The sequence below is a fragment of the Orycteropus afer genome, unplaced genomic scaffold, assembly GCF_000298275.1.
Source record: "Orycteropus afer afer isolate SDZICR_OR568_19922 unplaced genomic scaffold, OryAfe1.0 scaffold00500, whole genome shotgun sequence".
NCBI classification, from domain to species: Eukaryota; Metazoa; Chordata; class Mammalia; order Tubulidentata; family Orycteropodidae; genus Orycteropus; species Orycteropus afer.
This window is the reverse complement of record NW_006922087.1, coordinates 1,419,252-1,432,161: the sequence shown is the minus strand read 5'-3', so window position 1 is coordinate 1,432,161 and position 12,910 is coordinate 1,419,252. Positions and strand designations below refer to the sequence as shown.

General features: G+C 39.5%; 1 protein-coding gene across 1 annotated transcript; it reads right to left on the bottom strand.

Annotated features, from left to right (window-relative positions):
- Positions 1-288: 288 nt before the first annotated feature.
- On the bottom strand, positions 289-12,306 carry DSTN (destrin, actin depolymerizing factor). Its single transcript, XM_007955380.2, has 3 exons — positions 12,005-12,306; positions 2,646-2,722; positions 289-398 (listed from the first exon to the last, which is right to left on the bottom strand). The coding sequence occupies exons 1-3, from the start codon at positions 12,262-12,264 to the stop codon at positions 289-291; spliced, it is 447 nt and encodes a 148-aa protein (XP_007953571.1). The 5' UTR covers positions 12,265-12,306.
- Between the last annotated feature and the right edge of the window lie 604 nt (positions 12,307-12,910).

Below are 12,910 nucleotides of genomic sequence, written 5' to 3'. Positions count from 1 at the left end.
CTGTTTTGTGAATTACATCATTAAAAATTCTGAGCTTAACAATAATCTTTGCATATCAACTAATCAACAGGCATTTGGCCAATAATTTAATTTCACACCAATGAAACTTTAGACTTTAGGTTTATTTCGGGCCACTGCACATGTTTAGAGACTATTTCATTTACTCTAGAAGATGGTAAGACAGCTCCCCCACAGTGAGATCCTGGCCTAAATATATTTGCTTTACTTATATAGAAAGAGAGTAACTTTAAACACGGAAGCTTTCGGTCTGTGGCACTGAATGATGAGCTACACAGGGCATCCTTCAAAAGCTACAATTAAGGAGCCACCTAGCTTCTCAGCAATACAAGCCCGATTGAGGTCTTCTGGCCCATTTGCTTGACATTCATGTTTTATGCCTAGGGAGGAAAAACAGCTCAATTTAGAATTATGGCAACAACTTACCAATTACTCTGACATACCAAACTATTTTGAAAAATCAGTTCTAATATGGATAAACTGTGGCATATATGAACATTCTGTAATGACATACATCAAAATGGATGTAAGCCTGAAAGAAGCTAGACCAGCCAAAGCTAACTTATGCTGTAAGAAGCCAGGATAATGGTTCATCTTAAGGCAGAGTGGAGGCAGTGTTCTGGAATTGCTGATCATTAGAGCAAGAAACAGCTATTATGCTCAGTTTGTGAAAATTCATCAAGCTCTTGTATAATTTATGATATACTACGGGTTTGGTTCCAGGCCACTGCAATAAAGCCAATATCGCAATACAGTGAATTACACAACTTTTTTGGTTTCTCAGTGCATATAAAAGTTATGTTTACACTATACTGTAGTCTATTATGTATGCACTAGTATTATGAAAAAGTTTGAAATATTTTGAGAATTACCAAAATGTAACACAGAGACATAAAGTGAGCACATGCTGTTGGAAAAAATGGCTGCAACAGACTTGCTTGCCGCAGGGTTGCCACAAACCTTCAATTTGTAAAACAAAATGCAGTATCTGCAAAGCACAACAAAATGAGATATGCCTGTACACACAGACGTACATATGACTTCAGTAAAAAGATGAAAAGTCAAGTCTGGTAATTTTTCTTCATCTTTGTTTTAAAGATAAATAAAAATATGACTTAGATGTTTTGATTACACAGCTGACTGAGTCAACTATTAAGAATATTTACAAATGGCATCACTTGTGCTATACAAAACAGCTCACTTGCTTCAGTGGAATTACAATATACATTTAAGAAATGTATCACAATGAAAACTATATAAAATGTGTTACTGATTGCTTTTTAAGAAAAAATACATCACCACACAGCAAAAGGAACTCAATTATGAAAGTGTACACAGCAGCTTCTCTGTGAACAGCTGCTGGCTCTCAAACAGCTGCATTGTTTGCAATTACCCATAATTTTAAGACCATTTCTCAAGCTACTGAAAGCATAACAGGTCACCTTTTGGCTAAGTTAGGACTGATTTGAGATGATAAAAAACAAAATGTCATTTCATATCACCAAATTAAGTCTATATAGCAATTTCCTTTGCTGCAAGATAATGCAGACTATGGATAATGATAAATCCAGTCTGAATCTTTTTCATCTGCATTTTAGAAGCATTCAAGCTAACCAGTCACTTTAAATGTCAATTAACAGACTGGTAAGCATGCTCCTGGGGGATGCTCTAGCACCAAGCCAAATACACAGCATGACAAGGCAGGGCTTAGGAAGGGAAACAAGAATTGTTTTCCTGACTGAGTGAAACAAGTTAGAGCAAACCTGTTACAGGACAAACAAGGATACAGAAGTCAGTTTGAGTAAAACAAAACAAAAGCCACATATGGGCCAAGCCCTTGTGACAGTGGCTTACTCAGCTGTTTGGAGACAGCCAGTGGGAGGAAGGTGATGGGGACCTTGTTAGACTAAGCTCACACACAATCCATGCCAGGCCTCTCATTCTAGATTGAGAGAATCAAGGCCCACGGAGATTAAGTGCCTTGCTACAGTCACACAGCAGTTAGATGGTAAGCTTGTCCCTCAATGCAGGTCTTTAGGCACCTGCCCCATGCTGTTTCCATCATACCCACATTTCCTCCTGGCTGGAGATGACAAGTATGGCCAGACTACCTCCATCAGGACCCCAATCACCCAGTGAAATATAACTAGCCAACTCAAGGACTGAGGGCACCTTTGTCTGAACACAGATGAGCCAATTACCTAAAATCATAATACAAGTGACAAGTGTAAGTAAATTATCCTTTCCCATTTACAAACATTTCCTTTTTGCAATTTTGTATCAACTACATTCAAAGGAAACAGCAAATGTATTATTACATTACAACCAATGCAAACCAATTAGTCTCCACCTACTATGTGAAAAACTTGGTGACATATCAAACTAGTTGAAATCAGCCTGAATAGGTGATATAAACACAGCATCCAGGACAAAGGATTACTAAATACAGGCAGTTCAAATTCAAAAGTGACCAGTACAGGGCAGAAAACATACTAAAATTGTCTGTTTTCTTTCTCAAAAGAGGGAGTGCTTCCCTTCTTTGTGCCCAAGTCTCCTCCAAGAAGACAATGTGCTTCTTAAAAAAGCCGTAGCCCCCATTCCAGTAACCTCCCCACACCTCTAAATACCTTGAAATTTCTTTTTGATTGCATCCTTGGAGCTTGCGTAAATCATTTTACTTTTCAGAGGTGCTAGTTCTGGTGCCCTGCATAGATAGATGCAAAAATGGAAAAACTGGTTTAAACAGAGTACAATTTAAATGTAGTTAAACTACATAAGTAAGAAAGACACAGGAAAGGGGTAACCATGGGGAGGAGTTAGGAAGAGAGCTGTTTGTTACATTGTGGGGACTGTAATCAATGTCACAAAACATGTACGAACTGTTCAATGTAAAATTAATCTGAAGCTGCATTATAGACAACACCCAAATCACAATCAAAAGTTTAAAAAAAAAAAAACTACATAAATTAAGGATAAAATACCTCAAAATAAAAAATTGTTAATTTAATGCAGTTTAATGTAATTAAAATAAAATTTTGAGTTTAATGATGGGGTTTAATAATAGGCAGATATATTTTAGTTTTTACAAGTTGCCTTGGTCCTTTTGATTTTGAGCATGATGAAGCACCATTTAAATCATCATTGTCACTATTTTTCCTTTTAAACAACAAACAATAAACTCTTTTGATCCTTAAAAGAAATAATAAATGTGGTTAAGCATCTGCATCAATAATGGGAGGGCCTACAAAACCCCCAGGAGGCACTTTGTACTGCTCTAACTAGTCAGTTTTCCATTTCCCCACCTTCTTAGAGTCTTTGGATGGCACAAATGGTTTGTACCAGATTATAACAGAAAGGTTGGCTGTTCAAACCCATCTACTGGTGCCACAAAAGAAAGGCCTGGTGATCTTTGCTAGAAGAATTATAGCCAAGAAAACCCTATCGACCATTTCTACTCTATAAAACATAGGGTTGCCAGTGGGTCACAATCAACTCAATGGCAATCAATTGGTTTCATTTTGGTTTGAGACATCTATCTGTTAATGGACGGCATATGTAGTCTCTCTCAGGTTGACTAGGGTGACAAAAAAGCTGGAGAACCACTGGTTGAAAAGAAGTTGAGACTCAATGATTAAGAATCAGATTCACCTAAAGAGGTGAGAGACAAGACACAGACAGACATGTGCACATCCATGTTCATCGTAACACAATTCACTATAGCAAAGAGATGGAAACAACCTAAATGCTATCAACAAATGAATGGATAACCAAATTATGGTACATTCACACAATGAAATACTGTGCTACATTAAAGAACAATGAAGAATACACACAACGTGGATGAATGTGGAGGACATTATGCTGAGTGAAATACATCAATTGCAGAAGGACAAACATCATATAAACCCATTACTGTAAAAAGTCAAGGAAGGGTTTTCCTTAGGGAAGGGAACTCACTGTGTAGGTTACCAGGGATGGGAGGGAAAATTTCAGACTAGTCACATGCTGATTTGGGTAAGGGAAGGGACAGTATGGAAAGAGTCTGTGACCAGCATGGTAATACTGAAGAAAGGGAAGACACCAAAGATACAGATGACAGAGGCAAATATTAGTATATGCACATTACTGCATTACCACTGACACCAAGCACCAGATTACAGATAAATGCATACACAACTAAGATCAGATGGGGGTCAGCGAACAGGAATGTACCCTAGATCAATCATAGACTTAGCTGAAGATAATCTTGCATAGATACTGTTTTGTTGTTGTTGTTATGTGTCATCGAGTCGGCCCCAACTCATAGTGACCCCTCCTTGGGTTTCCAAGGCAGTATCACTATGGAAGTAGACTGCCCAATCTTCCTTCTGAGGAATGGCTGGTGGGTTTGAACCACCAGCCTTCTGGTTATCAGTCAAGTGCCTTAGGCACTACGCTACCAGAGCTCCTACATAGATACTAGCAATATAAAATAACCACAATCATTACAGAATCAACAGAAGACAGAGTTGGAGTAATCCCTGAGAGACAACCAAACACCTTGGGAGACAGAACCACTGCCAACTCAGGACCATAGTATTGAAGGACACCAGGCTCAATGGCACATAATACATAAAAATCTTGTTTCACAACCTATTTTGGTGAGTAGCGACTGGGGTCTTAAAGGCTTCTGAGTGGCCATCTAAGATGCACAAATGGTCTCTTGTCTGAAGCAGAGAGAAGCAAAGAAAATCAAGGACATTTGGAAACAATTAGTCCATACACTAGTATATGCACAATGCTGCATTACTACTAACACCAAACACCAGGCTACAGATAAACACATAGACAATTGAGAAGATCAAATGACAGTCAGTGAACAGGAATATATATGCTCTAGCACAATGACAGATTCAGATGAGAATAATCTTGCACAGATAACAGTGACACAAAATACCCACAATCATTACAGAAGCAACAGAAGACAAACTTGGAGTAATCCCTCAGAGACAGCCAAACATGTTGGGAGAGAGAACCGCCAGGTCTATTATTGGGGAACCAATACTATGGTATTGGGAGACACGAGGCTCAATTGGCATAACGTAAGACATCAAAATCTTGTTCCACAACCTACTTTGGTGAGTAGTGACTGGGGTCTTAAAAGCTTTTGAGTGGCCATCTAAGATGCAGCTAATGGTCTCCTCTCTAATAAAGCGAAGAAGAGTGAAGAAAACCAACGGTACTTGGAACCAATCAGCCCTAGGATATAATGGACCTCAAGAACAAAAGAACTGGATGGTGGCTGGCTACCAATGCCAGCCACTCAGGAAGAGATTAAAACTGGAGATCCTTGATAAGAGTGGGAGGAAAAATGTGGAACAAAACTCAAGAACACAGTAATGACCAGAATTACTGGTCAGATGGAGTCTGGTGGGACCCCCAGAGTATGGCCCTGGGATACCCTTTGGCCTGGGATAGGACTCACTCCCAAGGACTGGCCCTCATCCCAACAGTAGAAAGACTTAAAGTGCAGAGAACACCCAACTCAGGGTGATGCACCCACCTACTCTACAGAGATACACCTCTTGGAGCAATCGGCCATGGGGCACCAGGAGAGCAGCATTCACATGGAGGGAAAGCTGTACAGACAGGAGTGAATAGTTAAGAAGGGCACAGGGAGTGGGGGCTCACAGGGAAAGGAAGGGGAGGAGAGTGCGCTAGGGTTGGGGATCGTAATCAGGGTGTGAAATCAAATGTACACGAACTGTTGTTGAACAAATTCTGCTCTGTAAATCTGCACCCAAAGCATAAAAAAAAAGAAATCAAAGGAAAATAAAAATCAGATTCATGTGTCCATTAAAAAAAAAAAAAATGGGTAATTCACTATATTACATGTTCTTTTTCTTTGAAATAAAAATTCTCTTTTATTAATAAACATTAAGTTTCTGACTCGATGGCACATAACAACAAGTTCAGGCTAATTATTTTGGCATTTTTGCTTCAGATAGTTTTCTAAAAGAGAACATAATATTGGTGTTGTTAGGTACTGTCCAATCGGTTCTGACTCACTGCGACCTTATGTACAACAGAATGAAACACAGTCTGTTCCCATGCCATCCTCACAATTATTGCTATGTTAGAGTCCATTGTTGGCAGCCACTGGGTCAATCCATCTCATTGAGGGCCTTCCTTTTTTTCACTGACCCTCCACTTTAACCAAGCATGATATCCTTCTTCAGGGACTGGTCCATCTTAATAACATGTCCAAAGTTATTACATAACACAAAGTCTTGCCATTCTCAGTTCTAAGGAGCATTCTGGCTATACTTCCAAGACAGATTTGCTTATTATTCTGGCAGTCCACGGCACATTCAACATTCTTCACCAACATGTAATTCAAAGGCATCAATTCTTCTTCAGTCTTCCTGATTCATTGTCCAGGTTTCAACATGTAAATGAGATGACTGAAAATACCATGGTTTGGACAAGTGCACCTTAGTGCTCAAGGTGACATCTTTGCTTTCTAACACTTTAATGAGGCCTTTTGCAACAGATTTGACCAATGTAATATATCACCTGAATTTTTAATTACTGCATGAGTGTTGATTGTGGATCCAAGTAAAATTTTAAGCCTTGACAACTTAAATCTTTTCTCCATTTATCGTGATGTTGCTGACTGGTGCAGTTGTGAGATTTTTGTTTTATGTTGAGACACGATACATACTGAAGGCTGTATTCTTTGATCTTCATCAGTAACTGCTTCAAGTCTTCTTCGCTTTCAGCAAGCAAGGCTATGTCATAAGCATATCACAGGTTGTTAATGATTTTTCCTGATGCTGTGTTCCTCTTCATATAGACCAGCTTCTTGGATTATTTACTCAACATACAGACTGAATAAGTACGGTGAAAGGATATAACCCTGACGTATACCTTTCCTGATTTTACACTATTCAGCATACCCTTTTTCTATTAGAACATCTACCTCCTGATCTATGTACAGGTTCCTCATAAGCACAACTAACTGTTCTAGAACTCCCATTCTTCACAATGTTATCCATAATTTGTTATGATTCACAGTTGAATGCCTTTGGATAGTCGATAAAATACAAGTAAACATCTTTCTGGTATTCTCTGCATCCAGCCTAGATTCATCTGACATCAGAAATGATATCCCTCGTTCTACTTCTTCTTCTGAATCTGCTTGAATTTCTGGCAGTTCTCCATCAATATACTGTTGTTGTTGTTATGTGCCATTGAGTCAGACATGACTCACAGCGGCCCCTCCTTGGGTTTCCAAGGCACTATCACTATGGAAGTAGATTGCCCTACCTTCCATGTGAGGAGTGGCTGGTGGGTTTGAACCGCCAGCTTTCTGGTTAGCAGCCAAGTGCCTTAGGCACTATGCTCCCAGAGCTCCTATTAATGTACTACTGCAACTGTTTCTGAGTATCTTCAGCAAAATTTTACTTGTGAGTGATATTAGTGACATTGTTTGAACATATTAAAGTCTTCTTTTTACCCTTCCCTCAGTTCCTTCATTTATATCTATTCTGTAGTGAAATTCAATATGAAGATTTGTTTTCTATCTTAGTCTAACATAATCAAACTTGTTCATGTTATCAATATGAAAGTGAAATCCAGTTTCAATTATTGTCTTGAAAAAAATTTTAAATCCACAAGTATAATCTCATGATTCTAAATATAGCTTTCACAAGGATTTTTTATTAAGCTACATGGCAACTCAGCAATAATTATGTCCTAATTGGGAGCTCTGGTGGCACAGTACTTAAGGCATTTAACTGCTAACCAGAAGGCTGGCAGTTCAAACCTACCAGCCATTCCTCGGAAGAAAAATTGGGCAATCTACTTCTGTAGAGATATTGCCTCAGCAAACTAAGGAGGGGTCACTATGAGTCAGAACCAACTTGACAGTGGTGAGTTTTTCAGTTTTAATTGTCAATATTACTCCTAACCTGGATCTACTACATGATTTTTAGTGCTTCCTCCTCTTGAACGGACACTAGAAGCAAAGTTTATGCTTCACCACTCTCTTTACCACCAGTATTAACAGAACTGCTTATCTCTGAATGTCATCTTCACGATGCCACCAATTATCAAAGAGAAAATGCAATACAGGTAAATACTTTCAAGCATTTATTGATTCTATTTAACTGCCACATTTCTAGTACATTCAAAAGCCTTAAAACCACAGGCTGGTGTCTGGACCTCATCTAATCTACCCTCTATCAAATGGGCAGATTCGGTAGTTAGTTAGTTGTGTGTTAGGTTGGTTGGGCCTGGTTTTGATTGGCTGGGCAGCTGGATTAAGTTATTCCCCATGATGAGACTGGCCATCAGCTCCACGGTGGAATCTACTAGAACAGCTGAGCAGCTGCCTTAGGGATGTGGTCTGCTTCCAGTATATAAGTCAGTTTTGAGAAAGGTTCCTAGAGTTTTTTGGCATGCTTGGACCCTGCATGTAGCTAAGTCTTCATTCAGCAGCCTGCCATGTTTCCTACTTATCTTGGGACTGTCTCTGGACTTCAACTAGTTGCCCACCATGTTGTTTGGTAATCTTGGGACTGTGCCATTTTATTTATTGACCTTGTGTTTCTCAGCCTCAGCAACAGAACAGCTGCCTGAGTGAAAAGATGCCTCCAGCTCCAGTGGGCCGGAAGCAAGAGGCAGAGCTGAAGGCCAAGGTTGATGGGCTTTTACCCAGCCACTAGAGCTGGCACTTTGAACTCAGACTTCCAGCCTCCTGAAGGGTAAGAGAATAAACTCTTTGTTTGTTAAAGCCACCCACTTGTGGTATTTTGTGTTAGAGCAGCATGAGGTAACCGAAACAGCAGATTCTATTCTTGGGAACCCAGAAAAGTCTCTTTGCCTCTCAAAAGCTTACTCTCCTAACCCTGAGGTCCAACAAAGGGGGCAAAATCATAATAAAAAACCTCTGGTCTAGCAGATGCTTTCAGCAGCAAAGTTCAGTGGATACTTTTCTTACACAAATAGGTCGGAACATGAAAAAAGCATTAACTGTTCCAATTTCACTCTAACCAGATTTTTAAAGTAATTTAAATAAGAGCCATTCCCTAAGACCTGGACAGAGCCTGTTATGAAAACCTCCTATAAAGAGATTTTACTATTTTGTTAAGAAAAATAGTGCCAAATAAACCATTACAATTTCTATTTCTTCTTTCTACTCTTATTTTCCAAATGTTCTTGAATATGAATGTATAATTTTCATAATGGAAAAAATGTAAATGAGGAAAATATTCGCCAACTTAAAAGCCTTAACCTTTAGCTGCCATATCCAGCACTCAGCTTTAAATCCCAAAACTTTAACCAGGCCCAAACACAATTACCTGTTGTATAGTAGAAACAGTCTAATGATGCACTTTCATTCAAAAAACAAACAGGCTAATTTTAAGTCTAATATATCACTACTGTGATGCACACATGGATGTGGCTTCCAGCTCCCCTGGACAGGAAGCTGCCTCGAAACATGCATCCTGACCTGGTATTTGCATCCCTAATAGCATCTTATTTAACCAAGTGCAGTAAAGGCTTGCTGAAACAGAAGTGAGGCAATCTAGAGCTATCCTCCTTTAAAGTTTACTTTTTTTTCCTTTACTGGATTGTCTTTTTATGTTTATTTAGTTTCTTCTTCCTGTTGTTGAGAATATATACAGTTTAAAAAACCAAACTCACTGCCATCGAGCCAGTCCCGACTCATAGCGACCCTTCCTTGAATTCTGTGGCAGTATCTCTATGGAAGTAGATTGCCTAGTCTTCCTTCCGACAGTTTAACATATATCAAATTTGACAGTTTCTACAAGTACAATCCAGTGACACTAATAGTTCTTTGAGTTATGCAACCATTCTCTTTTTCTGAGTTGTTCCTCCCTCATTAAGATAAACTCACTGCCCCCTAAGGTTCCTACCTAATCTTCGAAGGTTGCTCTTATCCATTTGATCCCAGAGAGATAGTTCTTAAAAGAGCGTAACACACAAGGCAGACATTTTTTCAACCACTTAAGCTAAATTATTATTTGGTTTTATTTAAGAAGATTTCAGGGATATTTTTGTTGTAAGAATTAAAGACTATTTCAGGGTAATAATAGTTTCAGAGGTTCATCCAGCCCCCTTGGCTCCAGAAAGTAATTGTAATTTCTATTCTTCATTTTCCGTCTTTTGATCAGAATTTTTCTAAAGAACATTTGATCAAAATGTTCAGTAATGGTAGCTGAGTACCATCCAGTTCTGGTCTCATGGCAAAGGAGGCAGCTGTTCCTGAAGGCGATGAGCCATGCATTCCATTTCCTCCTCCTATTTCTGACTCTCCTTCTTCCCTGTTGCTCTACGCAAACAGGAGCAATTATTGTGCCTTGGATGGTTGCCTGCAAGCTTTTACAACCCCCGACCATGCAAGGAACTCCACACTTCTCAAGAATCTGGGACTGTTTCTCTTATTTCTAAGATCAAGCCTTGAGGGACAGATCCTTGAAAGCTCCTCCTCCATGGCAGTCTACAACACTGGGCCAAGCGGGTGCAGCTCCACAGGGCATGGTGACCCAGTGACAGCACAGCAGGGATGGCCGCAGGCCCAGCTGTGGTACAACTCCAGCTGAAATGAGAGGGTGTCAGACAGCAACGGGTGATGCATCCCTCACAAGCCGACCTGGATGCCAGTGCCGCCACCATGTTTGGGCCATGAGGCTGCCCAGGTGGTCCAGCAGCCCCAACTGGTGCAGGTGAGGGCTCACCACTTGCCCACTCTGACACTCCCGAACAAGGCCACTTGGCTCCCAGCCTAAGCTTTACCTCCTTAGCCTGATATCCCATAGACACCCCAGCTGTTGGTGCCACACAACTAAGAGTTAAATCTTTCTCTGCCTTGCCATGACACAAGTCAAGATATCAAGAGAACACTCACCCCCCAAAACCAGAGGATGTTACCACTGCCATCTCCTCCTGGAAGCTAGAGAATATTTTTAGTATGTGGCTACTTTGCCTGTCAAGGAATGCAGCATATAATAAAATTAAATGGAATATAAGGTTGCCTTTTAACTCAAGGTTAGTTTTAAATACTAACTTATTTTAAATGAGCAGAATAGCTAATTTAAAGAGGCTTTTAATAAAAAGGTCACATCAATCACTTTATAGCACTTTTCCCACTATGTAGAGCAATGTCGTCCAATAGAACTTTCTCCAAGGATGAATATGTCTATAGCCATGCTATCCAACCAAAAAAGTAGCCCCTAGCCACATATACTGAGTATTTGAAATGTGGTAACTGAGAATCAACCAAATTTTTAGTTTTAATGAATTTAAACTTCAATTGCCACATGTGACTAGTGAGTGTCCTACCAGACAATACAAAGACTAAATTACAGTTGGAGACTGTAATTAAGTGAGGATGAGTGTGGGCGGGTATTCAACAAAGTGGGAGGTTGGTTCCTGGCATAGCATATGGGAGAGGTTGGATTCTGATAAGGTAAACTTCCTTCTCAGTATTACAGGAAGAATTCACAGATAAAGAAAATATGTTCAGAGGCTGCACAGAAATGTGCCTCCCTCCCCTTCTCACACAAAATATCAATCATTGAAAGTGTTCATCTTCTCTCAAGTAGACAAACAGTGGTCAAAGATTAGTTCCGGTCTCACAAACACCAGTAGGAGCTAAGACCTTATGAAGTTGTACACAAAAATTAAATGACATCAGAAGGCAGGAAGGAGCAGTGGAAAGCACGGGGAGGAATGATGTTACATTGAGGGGTTTGCAATCAATGACATGAAACAACATGTGTGTGAGGTGTTGTATGGGAAACTCATTTGCTCTGTAAACTTTCACCCAAATCACAATAAAAAGTTAAAAAAAATTAAATGACAATGACTATAGCAGCTTAAATGTAAACTGCTATGGTCTCAGGAACTGGTTCTCCTAGTATTAATGAGAGATTAACGCTGAATTTTACTGATGTCCAGTATTTCTAACGATACTTACCACAAAAAAAACATCAACTCCTCTTTTCTGGATTCCTTGGTTTCAAAGCTTGCATCATACAAAGCATAGCGACAATCTTTTTCAGGAAGCATTCCCACAAAATGCTTGAAAGGATCGGTTATGGTTACACCAATATCTCCAACCAAGATCTCTTTGCCTTCTTCTACAATGATGCACTTTTTGTCTGCACTGAGACAAAAAATGACAGCCTTCTTTCTTTTCTTGATTTCTTCTGGTGTGGAGCACTTCCGAACTTTCATGTCATAAAAAATGCGACATACTTCATCAGCAACTTGCACTCCTGAGGCCTAGAATGAGAAGAAAAATGCAAATTTCTATCATGTCAAATATAAAACACCTGACTTTCAGTTACAGATGGGCACACGCTTCCAAATTTTAAGGTATATTTACCATCCAATAAGAAAACTATAAAATCTGAGCTGTAATCACCACTAATTTCAGACATCAAACTTTTTAAAAATATTATATTATAAGCCATTGATTGCCATGATGTGAGGGTAAGAAATGATTCAGCTACAATAATCCCTCACACCCTAAAATTTGGAAAGACGTGCTTTCACAGTTGCTGCATTATTTTCTTCTTACAGAGGTTGCTTAGAGCCACAATCATGACATCAATTACCAAGTTCCATTCAAATGCACAGTAGATGGTCAGAGTTGCTGGGTTGGGAAAATTCCATTCCCACAGTATTTTGTTGTTGTTGTTGTTGTTAATTCCATTCCCACAGTATTTTGTTGTTGTTGTTGTTAATTCCATTCCCACAGTATTTTGTTGTTGTTGTTGTTGTTATATGCTGTCGAGTTGGCCCTGACTCATAGCAACCCCTCCCTGGGTTTCCGAGGCAGTATCACTACGGAAGTAGGATTGCCCAACCTTCCTTCCGA

Excerpts from the sequence above, each read along its gene's own strand:
- DSTN (XM_007955380.2), bottom strand. The coding sequence starts at position 12,264 with ATGAAAGTTCGGAAGTGCTCCACACCAGAAGAAATCAAGAAAAGAAAG. Across the intron at positions 2,723-12,004 it reads GAGTTGATGTTTTTTTTGTG|GGCACCAGAACTAGCACCTC; the intron begins GTAAGTATCGTT and ends CTATCTATGCAG. Across the intron at positions 399-2,645 it reads AATCAAAAAGAAATTTCAAG|GCATAAAACATGAATGTCAA; the intron begins GTATTTAGAGGT and ends TTTCCTCCCTAG.